Genomic DNA, 18,009 nt, shown 5'->3' with positions numbered 1-18,009 from the left:
GTATTTTGATAGTTTGACTCATGAAATTTTTATCATTTTACAGCAATAAAAACAAAAAAGAAAAATGTCTTTCACTCCTCAATAGAGAATAACTATTACTAATTGGCTAAAGCTGGCCAGTGCTGTATGTTGCTGTGCAATCCTTTCCATGTGTGTCTACCAATGCATTTCATCCTATCATGCAAACCTCTGCTATGACAGCCCTAAGTCTTCCCTAAGGAGAACTTACTCAGGACAGATCTACTCTACAGTGCTACATCGGTGCAGCTGCACCACTGTAGTGAGTCTGGTGAAGACGCGCTACTGCTGTCTCAGTTGTCCTGAGGTGACTTCTATTTACTCAGAAACTATACAAATTATGAAAACATGGGAGGAGAGGGAAGGGATTGTAGATCTATATTGACAGTCTAATCGAAGAACCAGCGTTATTAGGTAAATAAGTTTTTATCTCTTTCAAGAATTGTCAATATAAACCTTCACGCTTGTTACTAGCAATAACAACCATCTAACAAGGTGGATCTGAGGAGGGCACGACTGTTCTGAAGTGGGCATGTCCTGAAGCTGTCAAATAAAGAGACTAATGTAGTGCAAATGTGTGAAGTTAACTGAAGATAGCAGCCTTGTATGTCTCATACACGGAAACATCTCTCTCACATGCCACATGATATTTTTCTAGTACCAACCCTCCACCTCAGGAGAAGAAATCATGTTTTACCAACAAGCAGGTCATCTTTCTAGACTCCTTATCCCAACATCCTTTTCCTCTCTGATCTCTCCTTAGCTGCAGGAACTACAAAAGAATCAGTTACCAGGCAAGTAAAAAAATACATTCGAAGCCTTGAGATGTTACCTGATATATAATGGCAGCCTGGTTAGATGCAGCAGGTGCCACCACAAGGGAATGAAAAAGAGAAGGTGCTTACTTTATACAGTAACTAGAGTTCTTCAAGATGTGTGGTCCCCATCTGTATTCCATTGTGGGAGCATATGCACTCCACGTGCTTGAGACCAGAAGATTTTTGCTAGCAGTGTCTGTTGGTCTGTGCCTGAGCCCTTCCTCTCCTCACACTCTGAACAGAGGATATAAGGGGTGGTGTGGACAGACCACCTCTCCAGTTCCTTCTCTAGCATAAATCATATGTAAGGCTCTGAAGCAGAAGGAAAGGAGGGCGGGTCATGGAATACAGGAGGGTGGGTAGGAACCACACATCTCGAAGAACTCCATTACTGTACAAGATAAGTTACTTCTCCTTCTTCATGTGATGGTCCTTATTGTATTCCTTTGTGGGTGACTGAGAAGCAGTATTAATTGCAGAGGAGAATGCACAGGCCTCTATGGTATCAATGCCTGCAGGACTGATGTGGTGAAAGATGTGTCAATTACAGAAGCTTGCACCAGGGTGTAATGTCATATGAAGGTATGGATAGAACCCCATATTGCTGCTTTACAGATGTCAGTAACAGAACATCTTGAAGGGAGGCTATCGAAGAGGCCTTGGTGGATGGTTGTCTGTTAACTCATAACACAGCAGAATGAAGCTTGGAATCCACTTTGAAAGTCCCTGGGAAGAGACTGCTTCCCCTCTCATTCATTCAGCAAAGGATATAAACAGTCTAGGCAATTTCCTAAAAGATTTTGTTCTTTGTAGGTAGAATGCCAAAGCTCGACAGATATCTAGAGAATGAAGTCTCCTATTCTCACTGGTGATGTGAGGTTTTGGGAAGAAGACAGGTAAGTGAATTGTTTGATTCAGATGGAAATCTGAGATTACTTTGGGAGTAAATTTGGAGAAACTTTGTCTTTATAGAAGATTGTGTATGGTGGATCAGCCATAAGGGCCCCCAGCTCACCTACCCACCCAGCTGAGGTGATACAGACCAGAAAGACAAGCTTCATAGATAAGTGGGTCAAAGAGTATGAGGCGAGGAGTTCAAATAGAAGCCTTTTTAATGCTGAGATGACCAGACTGAGGTCCCATGATGGAGCAGGATTCATCACAGGAAAGAAGGTTTGGACCAGACATTTCAGACATCATAAAGTCACAGGATGAATGTAGATGGAGAGGTTGTCAATAGGAAAATGACAGGTGGAAATAGCTACTAAGTGTACCCAGAGGGAGTGAAGGGAAAGACCTGAAGTCTTTAAGGAAAGAAGATACTCTGATACGGTGGGGTGCCAAAGTCATCTGATATCATCATAGCCAGATAACCCCAAACATGGAACCTTTTCCAATTAGCTGTGTGTTACTCTCTAGTGGATTCCTTCCTACTATTGTTAAGGATAGACTGAACAGCTTCTGAATGTGTCATGTCTAGGTTCAACGCTCATCAAAATACCCAGCTGTCAGGGGGAGGAAAGCCAGATTAGGATGCCTGTCCTTGCCACTGTCCTGGGTCAAAAGGTCTGGGAATGTATGGCATGGATACTAATGTATGGCATGCTGACATCTGAAGAATGTTGAGGAACTGTCTGGACCATCTGGGAGCAATCAGGATGACCACTGCTCTGTCTTGCTCATCAGGAAGGTATACACCAACTGTCTCAACCAAGGAACTAGGAATCTCTCTCCTCTGGAGCCCTAACCTTGAGCTCCATTGGAGCAGTTGATCATGCATTTTCAGTTCTCTTGAGATGCAAACAGGTCCCAAGATGGAGACCACCACTGGCGAAATATGCTCTGTACTACAGCTACATGCAACTACCATTCGGGATCCTTGGAGAAGTGTCCGCTGAGGCTGTCTGCCAGCATGTTATGTATCCCTAGAAGGTGCACTGTGGACGCAGTGTTTTGACGGTGAATATATCAGTTCCAAAGATTGACAGCTTCTATACGTAGAGGGCTGGATCTTTCTCCCCGTTTTTTGATGTAGAACACTGTTGTCATTTTGGCTGACATCACTCAAATATGTAGCGTTCGTATGAAAGGTGGGAATCACTTGCAGGAGTCGCGGATTTGCACACAGTTCTTGGAGGTTTATATGCAACCAGGACTCTATGTCCTTTGGGCTGCACTCTCGTCTATATGGCTGCCCCACCCTAATAAGCAGGCATCCATGATTAATGTCTTCTCCATTGAGGTGGGGAATGAAGGGGACCACACACACACTTGCTCCTCCACCAAGTCAGAGAAGCTCATGCTCTGTGGGGAAACAAGACTAGTTTGTCCACACTGTCTGCTCAGCAAGTAAACCAGCTGAAGCCAAACCTGCAGGCAATGAAGGTGAAGTCTCACAAAAGATGTCACATATCTACAGGAAGGTGTTGTGCAGGTTTCCTTTGAGGATGAGGGCTGACAGGTCAGCTATGGTGTGATAGCTTTGAGAAAAGTGTTCGCCCATGGGTGACAGGATGTTTTTGACTTTTATCATTTTTCTGTACAAGTTCATTCTGTTGTTATCTTGTGCCAAGGCTGGGATGAACAGGTTAGGCGACCACCAAATTGGGTATTGGAGCCCTGGACAGATTACAGCTGGAGTGATTGGCAACCCTCAAAGGTCGTGACAGAAGTTTCTTATGTGGAGGTGGGAGCTGGAAGGAGGAAGGGGGGAAATGTTATGTTTGCTACATTGCACCCTGGGCTGTTTTCTTGGTGGTTCATAGCCCCTTTGGTTAAAATGTTTGAGGTGTTGGTCTGTCTATATGGCTGAGGCCTGTGGTACTTACTTTTTGGTGCTGAAGTGGAGACTCCCAGTGGACCAAGGGTTGCCCTTGAGTTTTTCAGTGAATCTAATGAGTTATCTGTCTTTTCACAGAACAGGTTTTCTCCCTCACAGGATTAATCTTCAACTGTAATTTGTACCTTCCCGGGGAACCCAGAGGACAGGAGCCACTAAGCCCTCCATATGACTATAGCTGTCACCATCGAGCAGGAGGCCATATCCACCACGTCGACTGAGGCCTGCCGAGCTAGATATCACTGCAGTCATTGAAGAAGTTCTGTCACAAACTAAGGATGGTAGAAAGGAACTGGAGAGGCAGCCAATCCATCCCGTCCCTTATACCTTTGATTTGGAGCACAAAGAGGAAAAGGGCTCAGGCATGGACCTATGGACGCTGCTAGTAAAAATCTTCCAATCTCAGTCGTACGGAGCACATGCATACCCACAGTGGAATACACCTAGGGACCAACACTCAAAGAATCACCTTTTTATATCAATGATGGGCGTCATATAAGAACAGAGGTTAGACAGATTAGATATGTTTTGGGAACAGAGGCAGAGGTCATCATGTAATATTGTCACTTGATTTTGAAAATTCTGATGATGACATAGAACTTAGATTAAAAAAATACTATTTCGTTTGTACTTACCAGCTCTGTGTGAACTTTAAGATGTGCCTGGAGCTTGTATTTATCTGGAGTGGAGTAGTCACAGTCTTCGGTGGGACATTTCAGCAAAATGTTACTGTGCTTCTGAATGACATGACGCTTAAGGCAGTTTTTGGTGATGGAGGAGTAATTGCACTGGGAACAGTAATACAAATGCTCTCGAGTGTGAGTACGAACATGCATGTCATAATGCACCTGGTACCAAAACAACTTGCCTAAAAATAAAATTAAACAGTCAAACATGAAAACAAGTTTTTTTTCTGAAGATATTTTTTAAATTGATATTGTAAAGAATTCAAATACATATTCAATTTCAATTCAAGCCACATCATCTGAATCCTTTCCTTTTGTGTTTAATGAAATGTTAGCTGTTAAAATTATCTTAAGACATCTCACTGATGCAAATATATTTAGAAATAACAATTGTGGCACCTCCTTAATTGACATGTGCTAAAGAAAGAGATCTTAACAAGGGACCCCTTAATGCAGGATATCGTAACAAGCGTGTTCCTAATGAGGAAGTGCTTTTAAAGGTGTGCCCCTAATTAAAACATGAAAATGCAGGAATTCGTAGCAAGTATGGTTTAGCTGAACCAACCATAAATAAGTCAGGAGGCCTTGTTGACACTTGACCCTCTTGTTCCAAACTGTTCTAAAATAAGGACTCCAGGAAAAAAAGTGATTAGAAAATCTTTGAACATGCCTGTAGAAATATGCTGACTTTAAAGGATAACTCTACATTTAAATACTGAATATCTTCAAACTTGAATTCCTTTCCCTTCTCAGTGATGAACACTATAACAAGACAAGTTCAGAGTTTCTGACTTTCTCCATTTTTGAATTATGCAAGCACAAAACTTTCAGTCAGAACATCGGAGACAAGTGTATGCTACTCCCCACTTTTGTAACTTCCACCAAAACACAACAACTTTGGTCTCAGACTAAGTATTGAAAATTTCCACCCCAAAGGAATTTGTTTGAGAAAGTTATGAAAAAGGGAAACCACATCAGTAATTTAACATGACATTATTTGCTATCAGAAGATGTCATCAGACATGTCTGGTGTATATATACACATCTCTACATACTACAGAAACATGGAAGGCTGAATTCTCCATTATGGCCCACACAGAACTTGAGCACTATGGAGAGCATGGGCTGACGGTGAGCTGAATGCAACTCCTTGGTTCTGCTCTGCCTGGCCCCGGCAAAAGTTAAAGCAGCAAGGGGCATGGGAGGGGAAGAGAAAACAATAGCTTTAACTTACGTTGCAAGCATACCATCCCACATGGATGTTACCCCAGCAGAGAATCAGGCATATCAGAACCTCACTTTGCCATGCCGTCTCCCTTTTCCAAGGTTTCCCTGGCAGATTTAAGTTCATTTTGCACTGCTTATGCAGCACAAAATAATTTCAGTGGACCAGAACCCAGCCCAGAACCTTTGTACTTAAGTCAGAAATTACTATTGCTACAAATGAAAAGATACACAAATGCACCAAACTATAAACCAGAATGCAATGAAAAAGTACTGCTATGTGACTTATGTGAACTAACTCACAGTATTCCACTGCTCCTTACCACAGTATTCACATTCCAAGTCTCCATAAACCTTCCTGATCTTCTCACACAAGTCTGTGTTCATTTGTCTCTTTTGTAAACTGTCCAATATCTGCATAAAGGCAACAGCTCCACTTCGATTATCAGAAGCCATATTATGAGAGTCCAGCTGTGGACTGATGGCTGTATTGGAATCTAATGCTGTACGAGGGTTTGTGGACTCATCTGTGTTTTGATTTGGTGACTTGCTAGTTTCTAATTCATTAAGACAAAAGGGTTGAACTTTCTCTTCGGAAGCTGAAAGGTTCTCGATGTCTATATTTTTCTGTCTTATATTAGAGCTTTTGCCTCCAGACAACAACAGCTGAATTTCTTCACCCTGCATGTTCACTGAACTATCATGACTGACTTTCTGTACATTTTCATGAGAAGCCTTTAGCTCATTGGAAGCACAGGTAGCATTTTTAAGTAAGAAACGATCTGAAGCCAGGTCTGATTGAGGGTCTGGTGCTGCTAGGTCTGTTGATGGTTGACATGGTGGTTCTGGTACATTCTCCACTGGGGAGTTTTCAAATTCTAAAGAAGGGGCAGTCTCAATTTTCAGAAGACCACCATGCTGATCATTATGGCTTCCATCTATGGTATTTGATTCATCTTTACAAGTAGATTGCTTTGGTACGCTGAGAGCATTAGCACTTAGGGGCGTGAACTCATCTGCAGTCTGTGAAAACTGTTCTCCAAGTGCTTCCTGTTGGATATCACCTCCTGGTTCCAGAAGGCAGAAACTCTGATTGATAGAACTATTAAAAACAGAAATCTCTTGTAAATTTCCATGCAGTTCTTTGATATGTGCACGGAGCCTTACAGAACTGACAAATTTCTTCGAACACACAGAACAAACGTACACAAATGGATGTTTTCGGACATGAAGTTCGAGTGCTTGATACTTTGTGGCTCCATGGCCGCATAGCTCACAAGCAAAGGGCCTTTCATCACCGTGGACTAGCATGTGTCGATCTCGATCCAGTTCATTTTTGAATTTACGTTCGCAAATATGACAGTCATACAGCAGTTGTCTCTTGCCTTCTCGGGTCATCAAGCGGAGCTCATCAAATACATCTTTCACTTTTTTGTCTTGCAAGTCATGTGTTTCCTTGATATGCTTAATTAGATTTTTGACATCTGAGTATTTCTTTTTACAGAAGCGGCAATGTTGCTTAATTTTCTTGTGGACTCTCTCAATATGGACTTTGAGATGGCCTTTGCTGAGACAGGTAAATGCACAGTAATCACAACTAAACTTCTCTCCTGTGTGTTTCCGCATGTGGACATTGAGGTTGGCTTTTATAGCACTGGCATAGCTGCAGTATGAACATTTGTAAGGCTTTTCGTTTGTGTGAATCCTCAAATGAGCCTGAAGAGAGTGTTTAAATTTGAACACCTTGTTGCAGTATTCACATGTAAAAATTTTTAGCTGAGTAGGACCTAACCTAGAAAGAAGCCAAACAACCAGAATATAGTTATCTTTAGAATTCTGATATATAGTTGCAAAATATGCCAAAGCAGCCTTACTGTATATTATGGACTAAGGGCATATAAAAATCCTCATTTTATGGATGGGAGGAGATGCTAACTTTTTAATTAACAGATATGCTTCTCACACACACCCCGGTCTCGCCCTCCCCCAACACACACACACGACTCACACAAACTAATTGCCGTACGTTGCACATCTAATTAATTTTAACCCCTGTATCTATTTTTTTTTAAAAATTCAGGAATAACCAATTCTAAAGTTTAAGTTTCCAACATTCTTGTGCTGAACTATTATTATTAGAAAAATTAAGGGGGAAATGCTGTAAACATATTTGCAGAAACTCAGTTAAAGTTACAGTCTTAGCACTTGTGGAAATACGACATTCGGGAGACAGTTTTGGTAGCAGTAATAGTTAACTTCATTGAACTTATAGCTATTCAGTTTATAAAGGCAAGATTGGTTGTCTTGAGAGAAAGCTAACATCTGCCTCACAAAGTTGCTGAAGGATAAGATATTAAACCATTTAAAGATAACGAAAGAAAGGGGTAAATTCCAATAGACAAAGGTGCTATTTTAGGTTATGATGATTCTTTACCTATTTTTATCTTCTTATATTGTTCTAACTCTTAATATTTGACAGACTCTAATGGTCTAGCTACTCTGACTCACCTGATGTATAATCTGTTTCTGCCTGCTGAAATAAGGGAAACAAATGGAGGAATTTCCATTTACATGACGCTGGATAAGGAAACACGTCACTCCTGAATTTAACATGAACCCAAGTACTTTAAAATTACCTGCTTGATTTCATTGGCTGCTCATATGGTGTTTGTTGAATAGCATATTCTTGATACCCTCTTCGTTGAGCTGTGTCTGGTACTGCTGTCTCAGGATTTGTTGCTGATTCAATTTCTGGGGGAGCAGCCTCAACTGGAACAATTTTTGTAGCTCCTAAAATTAAAATAAAACACAAAATAAAGTATAATAATGTTTATTAAAATAGTGATATTAAAACGCAATTGTCCTGTGACTATTACTTTGGTTTGTTCTACTTATTTGAATGTAATAGTAGAAAGACAGAGTAAAACTATAGTACTTGTATTGCAGACCTTTGTTGTATTGTAGGTGGAGGTATTGATGCCAGTTAAGGTTGCCTGACACTTCCATTATAAGATCCTGTTTTCAGTTGCTTAGATCTTTGCCAGACTTTAACCATTTGAACTGAAATTTTACATGACAGGGTATCTGCCTCAGGCTGAAGTTTTGGGGAGAATTTCAGCCAAAATGATACAGCCATTTCCAAGAATAAGGCTAGAGAAAAATAACTTTTACCAGTATTAAAAAAAAAAAAAAAAAGTTGATTTTTTAAAAAAAAACTGCTCTAAACCCTTCCTGCTTTGAAACAGAGGCTTGAAATGTGGTGCTGAAGGGGGAAAGTGGGGCTTTTTGTCAGGGATGTGCCTTTTGTTGTCCCTGCAAAAATCTGCCCGAGTTTGGCCAAGTTGTAAGCTTTTTAAAAGATCATATTTTGCACATGCTCAGTAGAGACTGAGTTTAGCAGCTGAGATCTCTGAATATCCCCTCCTTGCTGAGCATGCTCCAGCCTCTTACAGATCCAATAGCTGATCAGACTGCGTATGCACCACCCCCACAGTGCAGCTGAGAATGCTCCAGCTCAGCGCTACAGAAGCAAAGCTGGACTTTCCCTGTAATAACGTCCCAAATAGGGTAGGGTTGGGCACTGAAACTAGGAGCAGGGAGCCTGTGTCTCCTGTGCTCTGGTGCCAGCAGAGGGGAAACAGTCAGCAAGGAGGAGGAGGAAGCTGTCCAATTAAAATGCAGAGGGGACAAAAGCTGGACCAGGAATGAGGGAAAGGATAGAAAGACGAGCCTGGGACTGGCTGTGCAAGGAGACCAGGACTGGAAGCTGGTGAGGGAAACCATCACATTCTGTCACATTCAGTGCACAGAATGGACCTGCTCTGTGAATGAATCAGGACTGCACAGTAAAGGAGGCTGTTGTCTGTATGATCCTTAACTCATTTGTTGAGGAAGTTGGAAGCTGTGCAGTGAATGAGGCAGGGGATTGGCATGAAGAGAAATCTCTTTACCTCAGCTCCCCATCTGTAAATTGGGACAATACCACCTCCTCACTTCACAGGGGCATTGGGAAGACAAATAAATGTTTGTTAAGAACTCAGATACAATAGTGATGAGTACCACAGAAAAGCCCATGAGGAACTTAATAATTCTGTCTTTAGCGGGTTTGAATAGTGGGCAGTAAATAAGGCATGGAGACACCCAGTGTACAATAAGGAGAAAACAAAATATTGAATAGTTGCTCATTCAGTGAGTTCTGTCCATCCTGTGCACTGAATAAGGTAGCGGTCCTCTGAAAAAAGTAGCATATGATTATGTAATTAAAGACTGTATCATAATGCATATGCAAAAGAGGGACATATTAAGGTTACCTATGCAACCTTAAGTCTGGCATTTCCTAACTTTTGAGTGCTTGACTTTGCAAACTTAATATTCTTTTAACATACTTTGTGTGTGTGTAATCTTAGACCTAAAACAGCTTAGCTGAAATAAGTTACTTCATGCACAATTGGCTGCATTAAGTCTCAAAGATTTTTTGTTTGTTTATGTCAGCATTTGATCACATTTCAGTTTACAGCATTAGAAACTAAGAAAGATCTAACGGAGAAAGACGACAGTAACTTGTTTCTTTTTGTGCCAAAAGAAAGAACACGGATGAAATGAAATGCGAAGATGTTTGGGAAATAAGAGAATAAAGCGGAGAGAACAAAATTAAAAGGTAAAGTCACATAGGACTGTTTAGATAAAGTAAGAAGAATGATTTTTTTGTAAACCTAGACTCCCACTATGTTATGAGAGCGAGAGAGAGAGAAAAGAAACAAAACGATGCATATGAAATATTCCTTGCATCATGAAGGAACAAAATTAAGGTAATTATCTTCCCACCAATCAAGCAGATGGTTTTAAAGAAATTATCTTTTACAAAAAAAATAAGCAATACTTTAAAAAAAAAGGGACTTAGTTGAAAAATAAATTGTAAAAAGGCCAAGATTAAACCTTAGATACTCTGAGTGAAGAGAGAAAAGAACGAGGAATACTTGTGGCACCTTAGAGACGGACTAAAATTTATTTGGGCATAAGCTTTCGGGTTTTAGCCCACGAAAGCTTATGCCCAAATAAATTTGTTAGTCTCTAAGGTGCCACAAGTACTCCTCGTTCTTTTTGCTGATACAGACTAACACGGCTACCACTCTAAAACCTGTCTATGAGTGAAGGAAAGCTAGTTGGTAGGTAAATAACTAGGACTGGCCAAAAAATTTCCATCAAAACTGTTTTTTAATGGAGGGAGGGTTTGGGTTTTTTTGTTTGGTTTGGGTTTTTTTGCAATGCTTGCTTTCCACAGGAAAATTTTGACTTTTAATTGAAAAAAACAAACTTCCAAAAATCAAAAATTTTGATTTCAAAATACCACCACAGCAATTCCTAGGAGTATGAATTCAGGTTCCTTATGCCCATACTTAGAGCCCTGCGCGGATACAAAATTTGGATGCGGACATCTGCAGATATAAAGCAGATATCCGCAGATTTGCAGGGCTTTACCCATATTCTCTTCTATGGGCCAGGTTTCCCAGCAGGACTACATGTTCCATGATGTATTGTGGCCAGGAACTCCTATGATGCACTGAGGTTGCTCATGAAGAGGTGAGATGGTAGTGCACCATGAGAGATGTAGTTTAGCCAGGGAGCCCAGAGCACAGAAAAGATAAACATTTTCTGACCAGCTCTACAACTAATACCTGCAATGCACACCACATTTAGAGACTAGTAGCATTCAAAGGCCCTGATCAGAATAGGGGCCCCATTGTGCCAGGTAGTGTATGTTCCCAGTAGACACAGTCCTTGGCCAAGTTAGCAGGCTATCTGTATCTCAGACTCCCTCTTGATCTCAAGTGCAACCCACTCAGGTCTCAGGCCTGGGAAGAATTATATGATTCTCTCACTCTCAGACCTGGGTTTGAGCTAACATCCCCTGGTACTAACCATGATTACCTCAGCAGGTCTGACTTGGATTCAGACCCTGCAGTTCTGTTGCCTGGGAAGCAGTGACCAATGGTTAATACAGTGGCTAAATAGCCTTCTTAAAGCAAAATACTACTTATTTAGAACCAAAGAGAAAACAGATCTTACTATCCCCAACTGTGACAACTTGGGGAATCAATCTATATGCAACCAACTTATGAATTTGAGTTGATTTTCTTAAATTGCTGCTTCAATGAATGCCTCAGTATATGAAGAATCCACCATCTGCTATCAGAGCTGTGCCACACATCTTCCAGACCATTCATTCTTCTTACTTTATCTTGATGGTTGCCCAATTGAAAAAGTAGCATCTTAGCACAATGGGTTGGTTGAAGCTAGGAGAACCATTTTTTCCCCCAATTTCTCTGTAGAAGGCTGGGGTTTGAAGCAGTAGAATTTCCCCAGAAGGAGGAACAAAAGGATGAGCCCTTTAAAACAGAGACTGGGTCAGTTAGAGGGAAAGAGGAAAATTAGGGCAAGGGAGAGGTACAAAAGGCATGCTTTTGTAGCAGAGGGGATTTCTGCCAGCAGGACCAGCAAAGGTCAAAGGAAGCTGGTTGGGTGGAGGCGGGGGAGATAAAGAGACATACATTCCATGATTCGGAGAAGAACCATTAGCTGCAGGAGGAGGATCTTGGACACCCTAAAATAGCCTAACCTAAGCCCAGAGAATGCTCCAGAATGAAGAAACTGAGGCAGGGAATGGTGTGTAGGTGTGTCTTAATGTGGAGAAGATGAGCACAGCTCCTAGGGGTGTAGGGGCAGCTGGACTGCCAGGTCCCATTTTCTTGAAGCAGTAACAGACAGAGAGCTTGTGCCCCGGGAGTGTGCCAGAGAGGCCTAGAATGAAACAGTGCTGGAGCCTACCCATTCAGGAAGTTGAACGTGCATAGGGCTCATTGAGGTAGGACCTAAACACAGCAGCCTGGTGAGTGTCCAGTAGGCTTTGCCAGGGCTGTGATATCAAGGCTTACCATTAGAGCCTTGCCAATCTGTGGATATACGCTTTCTATCCATGGATGCGGACATCTGTGGACCATGTTTGCGGATAGATGCAGATTCAAATTTTGTATCTGCGCAGGGTTCTACTTACCATTACCAGGATCTGGGAAAGACCCAACTTCCCCAGACTCCCGCTACAGAGCCTCTCTCTGTCAGCTTGTCTCCCTGGAGAGCCCCTGGAAACTGATCCCCCTTCCTCTCTTGAGAGGGCTTTATAACGGTTTAGTGTCCTTATGATCTCTAGGCTCCAGTCACTTCATGCTGGAACCTGGCAGTATGTCACTGCCCTGTTATTTCCCCCCAGCATTTATTGGAAGGTTTGCTTATTTATTGCTGTCGTGTTGCTTTTCTGCTTGTTTTTTTTTCCTGACAGCCCTCTCTTGAGCTAGATCAATAAATTCAAATAGAAAAGTCTATAACCAGATATACAAGAACTTCACCACACTGACCAGGTCACATACAGTGTTCATAAAATGATTATATCTCAGTACTCTTTTAGATTATTATATAGCAGCTCCACGTTTCCCATAGTCCTAATCCCAAACACTTTACGATCAAAGAAGAAAAGCAGCATATGAAGAAAGTAGAATGACAGACAACCAAACGTATTTTATATATGCTTACCATTTAAGAAAAAAATTGGCATTACATAAAAGAAATTTCCACTTTCTTGTCTCTCAGCTGAACCACCATATATTGGCTGATTTCTTGCAGTTACTGAGCAGATGCTGGTCAACTGCACTAATCAGTATAGTATCTTGGTGCCAAATACAGGAAGTTTAATTTTCATTGTAAGCCTAGTAGGGCTATATTCTCTGCTTCAACCTCAGAAAGGATTTTAGATTCTTAGATTTTATTTATCCCTTCTCCATCTTGCCAGCCAGTGTCACAAGGTCTTTTGAGAAAAGTCTAACACAAAATAGCAAGTGTGTGGACTGGTCTCTAATAGAGACAAGATTTGAGTTCATCCTGATCTTCTGTGGTAGAGAATTCCACAGGCATCCTTCACCTAAAATGACTCTGCTATGGCTCCGACATGTTTTGTAATTTCAAACAGACCATTGAGGTTGGTCCCTGTTTCCTTTGCCTGGGTGTGTGTGAAGGATTGGTATTGTATGGTTATGTAGCAAACCTCTAAACAAGTGGCTGTGGCCTTTCCTGATTTGGGATTTTTTTGTCTTGTGGCTTCTCAAACCAATTGGAACAGGGATCAAGTAGGGAATAGAGGGTGTGAATTTGTTATCTTTTTACTTTATAGATAGTTCCTGTGGGATATCATATTCTTAGTTCTAGACAGATTCTGTCTGCTGGGATATGCTGTTAGTAATATTGTAATTCCTGACATGGTATATATCTACTGTAGCCAATTTCTTGTGTACTATATTACCTTTTTGTTTGGCTAGCAGTTCTTGTTTTCAATGGTGATGGGGACTTTTGCATAGTCTGTGGTAATCCAATGGGTTGCCAAGCATGAAAGCTACCTTCCCTGTTTAGACACTTTTCCTGTGACCTATAAGTCAGAGAGTCCCTTGTGCTGAAGGTGCTTTCTACCATCAGCTTAGCGGGATAAACTATGTTGTCAGTTTCAGGTCCAGATTACTAAAATAAAAAAAACCAACCCATGGGTGTGGAAGATGGAAACACTAAGCCTACGGGGCCCAGCATTAGCAGTGGCCAGAGGAACTATACATGCCACTTCATGCTGGAGGGGAAAATGAAATTAACAGAAAATAGAAGACTGAGGATTTGACACTGTATTTACCCAGTGGTGGCCATTAACACATTCGTACACACTATCAAAGAAAAACACCAGTCAGTGACGTTTAAGAGTAAATGCTTTTAACTGAAAGCATAACTGTGTGTGATCAGTGCAATTTCTAGTGGAGAGATGTTAATAACAACAAACGCCTACTAGTCAATTTAATCAGAGGTCAAGGATTGATTAATCTTCCCTCTCACCTCTGGGAGCATGGGGTCCCTCCAACTAACAAATAAGGTCCTTCAGTGCCATGGGAAGAGGCTCAAGCTATACTTATTTTGTGGGTTAATATAAGCTTTCAAGTTTCTAAGGCTGTCAATCCATTACTTTTCCTGAGCTCTACATTCATTCTATGAAAGAAAAAATAATCAAACCTTGTCTAGCTGTCCTTGTTGAAAAATTAGAATCCCCCTGATCTGTTCTAAAGGGATTTTCAAAGATCTGTTTAGCTATAATCTACAGTAAACACAATATAAAACAGTGTCCCTGAACCTGACCTAAGTAGTGCAGAATAAACGTTTATTGAACAGCTGCTAATACAACCATTTGGAAAGCATCTTGCATAAGAAAAAGGAGACACGCTATTTGAGGCCTGGTCTACACTAAAAGGTTAGGCTGACCCAGCTACATCACTCAGGGGTGTGAACAATCCACATCCCTGAGCAATGTATTAAGCCAACCTAACCCTGGAGTAGACAGCGCTAGGTCTATGGAAGAATTCTTCCACCTCTCAGGGTAGGTCTACACTTACCGCCGGACCCGGAGGTAAGCAATCGATCTTCTGGGATCGATTTATCGCATCTTGTCTAGACGCGATAAATCGATCCCGGAAGTGCTCGCCGTCGACGCCGGTACTCCAGCTCGGCGAGAGGAGTACGCGGCATCGACGGGGGAGCCTGCCTGCCGCGTCTGGACCCGCGGTAAGTTCGAACTAAGGTACTTCGAATTCAGCTACATTATTCACGTAGCTGAATTTGCGTACCTTAGTCCGAAGTGGGGGGTTAGTGTGGACCAGACCTCAGAGAGGTGCAATTACTTATGTTGACAGGAGCACCCCTCCCCACTACTGTAAGTAGTGTGCACACTGAGGCATTATAGCGATGCAGCTGCAGGGCTGCAGCTGTGCCACTGTAGCGTTTCAAGTGTAGAAAAGCCCTGAATATGATCACTTTCTCAAAACTATAGATGAAACCCTACTAATTCTGGAGTGTCCATTTTTCTAAGTAATAGAAACCTTATGTGGCATCTTCAACGAGGATTTTATAACACTCCACATTAAGGAAAAAGGGGTATCTATACAAAGTTCTCAGCTTAGATGACAGGTGGCTATAGAGTGCTAATGCTTGATGAAAATGCTGCAGTGACAGCACTTAAACAGTCTTGAACTTGACATGATCTAGTTCAGTGTTTCTCAACCTGGGGGCACTCAGAGGTGTTCCAGGGGGTACATCAAACTCATCTAGATCAGTGTTTCTCAACCTGGGGGTTGCAGACCCCAGTGGGGTCATGGGACAGGTGTGGGGGGGTGGCAAGTGCAGGGCTGGCATTAGGGGATGGCAAGTAGGGCAAATGCTTGAGGTTCCACGCTATAGGGGCCCAGTGAATCTATGTTACATGCTTCAGCCCCGCTGCCTGGGGCTCAGGCTTTAGGACAAGGCTCACAAGTGAAAAATAGGCTCAAGTATGAAATGTAAGTACAATATTTACATTCCAATCAATTTATTGTATAATTATATGGCAAAAATGAGAAAGTAAACAATTGTTCAGTAATAGTGCGCTGTGATTCAAAATCAGACATAAAAAGGCAAAAGTAAGCAAGTAGTTTTTAAGTGAGCTGAAACCTGGGGTACGCAAGACAAATCTGACCCTGAAAGGGTACAGTAGTCTGGAAAGGTTGAGAACCACTGATCTAGTACAGTCAGAGGGAAGAAATATTTTTTCTTTATTCTTCAGCAACAGTCTGCAGCAATAAACTAACTTTCTACTAAAGAAAGATCTCCAGGAAATGAAAGGAAAGGTGTTAAAAGCCATCTTTATGATGGTGTACACATAAAAGCATTTATGAGAAAAGGAATGACCTCAGAATTTCCAGAGACATCAAAATAGCTCAAAACCGTAAATGAATGACCAATATTACTCCTGGGGGGATTCTGCTCTGATGCGGGGGGCACAGAATTCATATGGACGGCATTTTTCTGTGGCCCCTGTGCAACAAAATGCCAAAAAAAAAAAAAAATCTGCCAGGGGACACATGCATCTTCCCCGGCAGCACATCCGTTTCAGCGTGCCTAGAGCAGCCTCCGAGATGGGGGAGGGTAGCTAGGCGTGTATTCATCATCCTGCGTGTTCATCATCGGGGGGTCTGGACTGAGCGTACGTGCATGCCAGTGACTTACTTCTGGGGGGATTCTGCAGGACTGCGTGGCCGCAGCAGAAAACACCCCCGCACCAGGCACATTTCCTGCTTTTCCCTGCAGAAAACAGCAGGGACGCTGCGGGGGGATGTGTGCAGTTTTTTGGGGGGATTGCCCCCCCCCCAAGCAGAGGCAAGGCATGGGGGGCACACAGGGTTACATGCCACTGCCACCTCCCGCCTGCAAAGGCAGAGCTGCCCAGCTAGGGGGCTGACTCTGCAGCTGAACGCTGGGTCATAGTGCTGGTTGTGCTCCCCCTTCTGTGTTCTGGGAGCCTTCCTATTTTCTGTGGAACAGCGAGTGCCCGCGGTGGGACTGGGTAAGGGGGGTGGGGGAAATGAGGGAAGATGGGGTGGGAGGGTGGGGGGGAAGAGGCAGTGGCAGGGGAATGTGGGAGTGGGGGGAGGGGGTGGCGAAGAAAAGGGGATAGGGGAATCACAGGGGAAGCGGGATCCCAGCATGCAGCGTCCCCTCGACAACAGCTGGGGATCCTCATTAAGCAGGCCCATCGAACGCTCACCCTGACAAGCCCTACCTCCCTATACCCGGACCCATCTGACAAGCCCCCCACCCCCAGACCCCCACCCCACTGAGCCCCAATCAGCTGCATCTGGACCCCCACCCCATCAAGCCACACACCCCCAGCCCCCGGACCCCCTCCAAGCCCCCACAGCCAGACGCTCCTGCCAAGCCCCATCTCCCCACACTCAGACCCCCCCGCTGAACCCAGCCACCATCACCCGGATCCCCTGCAGAGTCCCACTGCCCCTTCACCCGGAACCCCCCAAAGAGCCTCTGTGCATCCAGATCTCCCACTGAGCTGCTCACACCCAGATTGCCCCACAGAGAAACCTCTCACCCCACATCTGGATCCTGCCACATTAAGCCCCTCCACACTTGGATCCTGCTGGGCTGAGCCTTCCTACCCACACCTGGGTGTTTCTGGGGCAGGCCCAGCTCTTGTACTGTGTCAGGGTCAAATGCAGGCTCACTGCTGAGTCCCTGTACTGGGGGAAGTGGGGGCTCCAGGGTGATCTCCCATCTCAATGCAACCAGTGGCCTGTGCTCCCCACTGCCATGCTGGAGCCACATTTATTTATTGACAAATAAAATTTGCAGAATTTTGCAAAATTTTAAAATATTGTGCGCATAATTTTTTGGCACATAATTCCCTCAGGAGTAAAATATAGCAGGAAAGACTATGAATGTAATGCACTGTAAGAAAAATAAAGTAAAACAATTTTATCAAACAAATAGTTTTCCTGTGAATATAACAGATGTAATACCTTTC

At 42.9% G+C, this 18,009-nt stretch overlaps 1 protein-coding gene across 1 annotated transcript in view; it reads right to left on the bottom strand.

Annotated features, from left to right (window-relative positions):
• The window catches only part of ZFAT (zinc finger and AT-hook domain containing), a 151,300-nt gene that overhangs the window by 75,066 nt on the left and 58,225 nt on the right, over positions 1-18,009 (bottom strand). The window contains exons 5-7 of the mRNA XM_065398805.1: positions 8,222-8,375; positions 5,909-7,377; positions 4,311-4,543 (exon numbers count right to left, since the gene is read on the bottom strand). Coding sequence (XP_065254877.1) covers positions 4,311-4,543; positions 5,909-7,377; positions 8,222-8,375 — 1,856 coding nt within the window. The remainder of the gene's footprint in view (positions 1-4,310; positions 4,544-5,908; positions 7,378-8,221; positions 8,376-18,009) is intronic.

Source organism: Emys orbicularis, chromosome 2 (genome assembly GCF_028017835.1).
Source record: "Emys orbicularis isolate rEmyOrb1 chromosome 2, rEmyOrb1.hap1, whole genome shotgun sequence".
Taxonomy (NCBI): domain Eukaryota; kingdom Metazoa; phylum Chordata; order Testudines; family Emydidae; genus Emys; species Emys orbicularis.
Note: the sequence above shows the minus strand (reverse complement) of the source record. Positions and strands in the feature narration are given on the sequence as shown.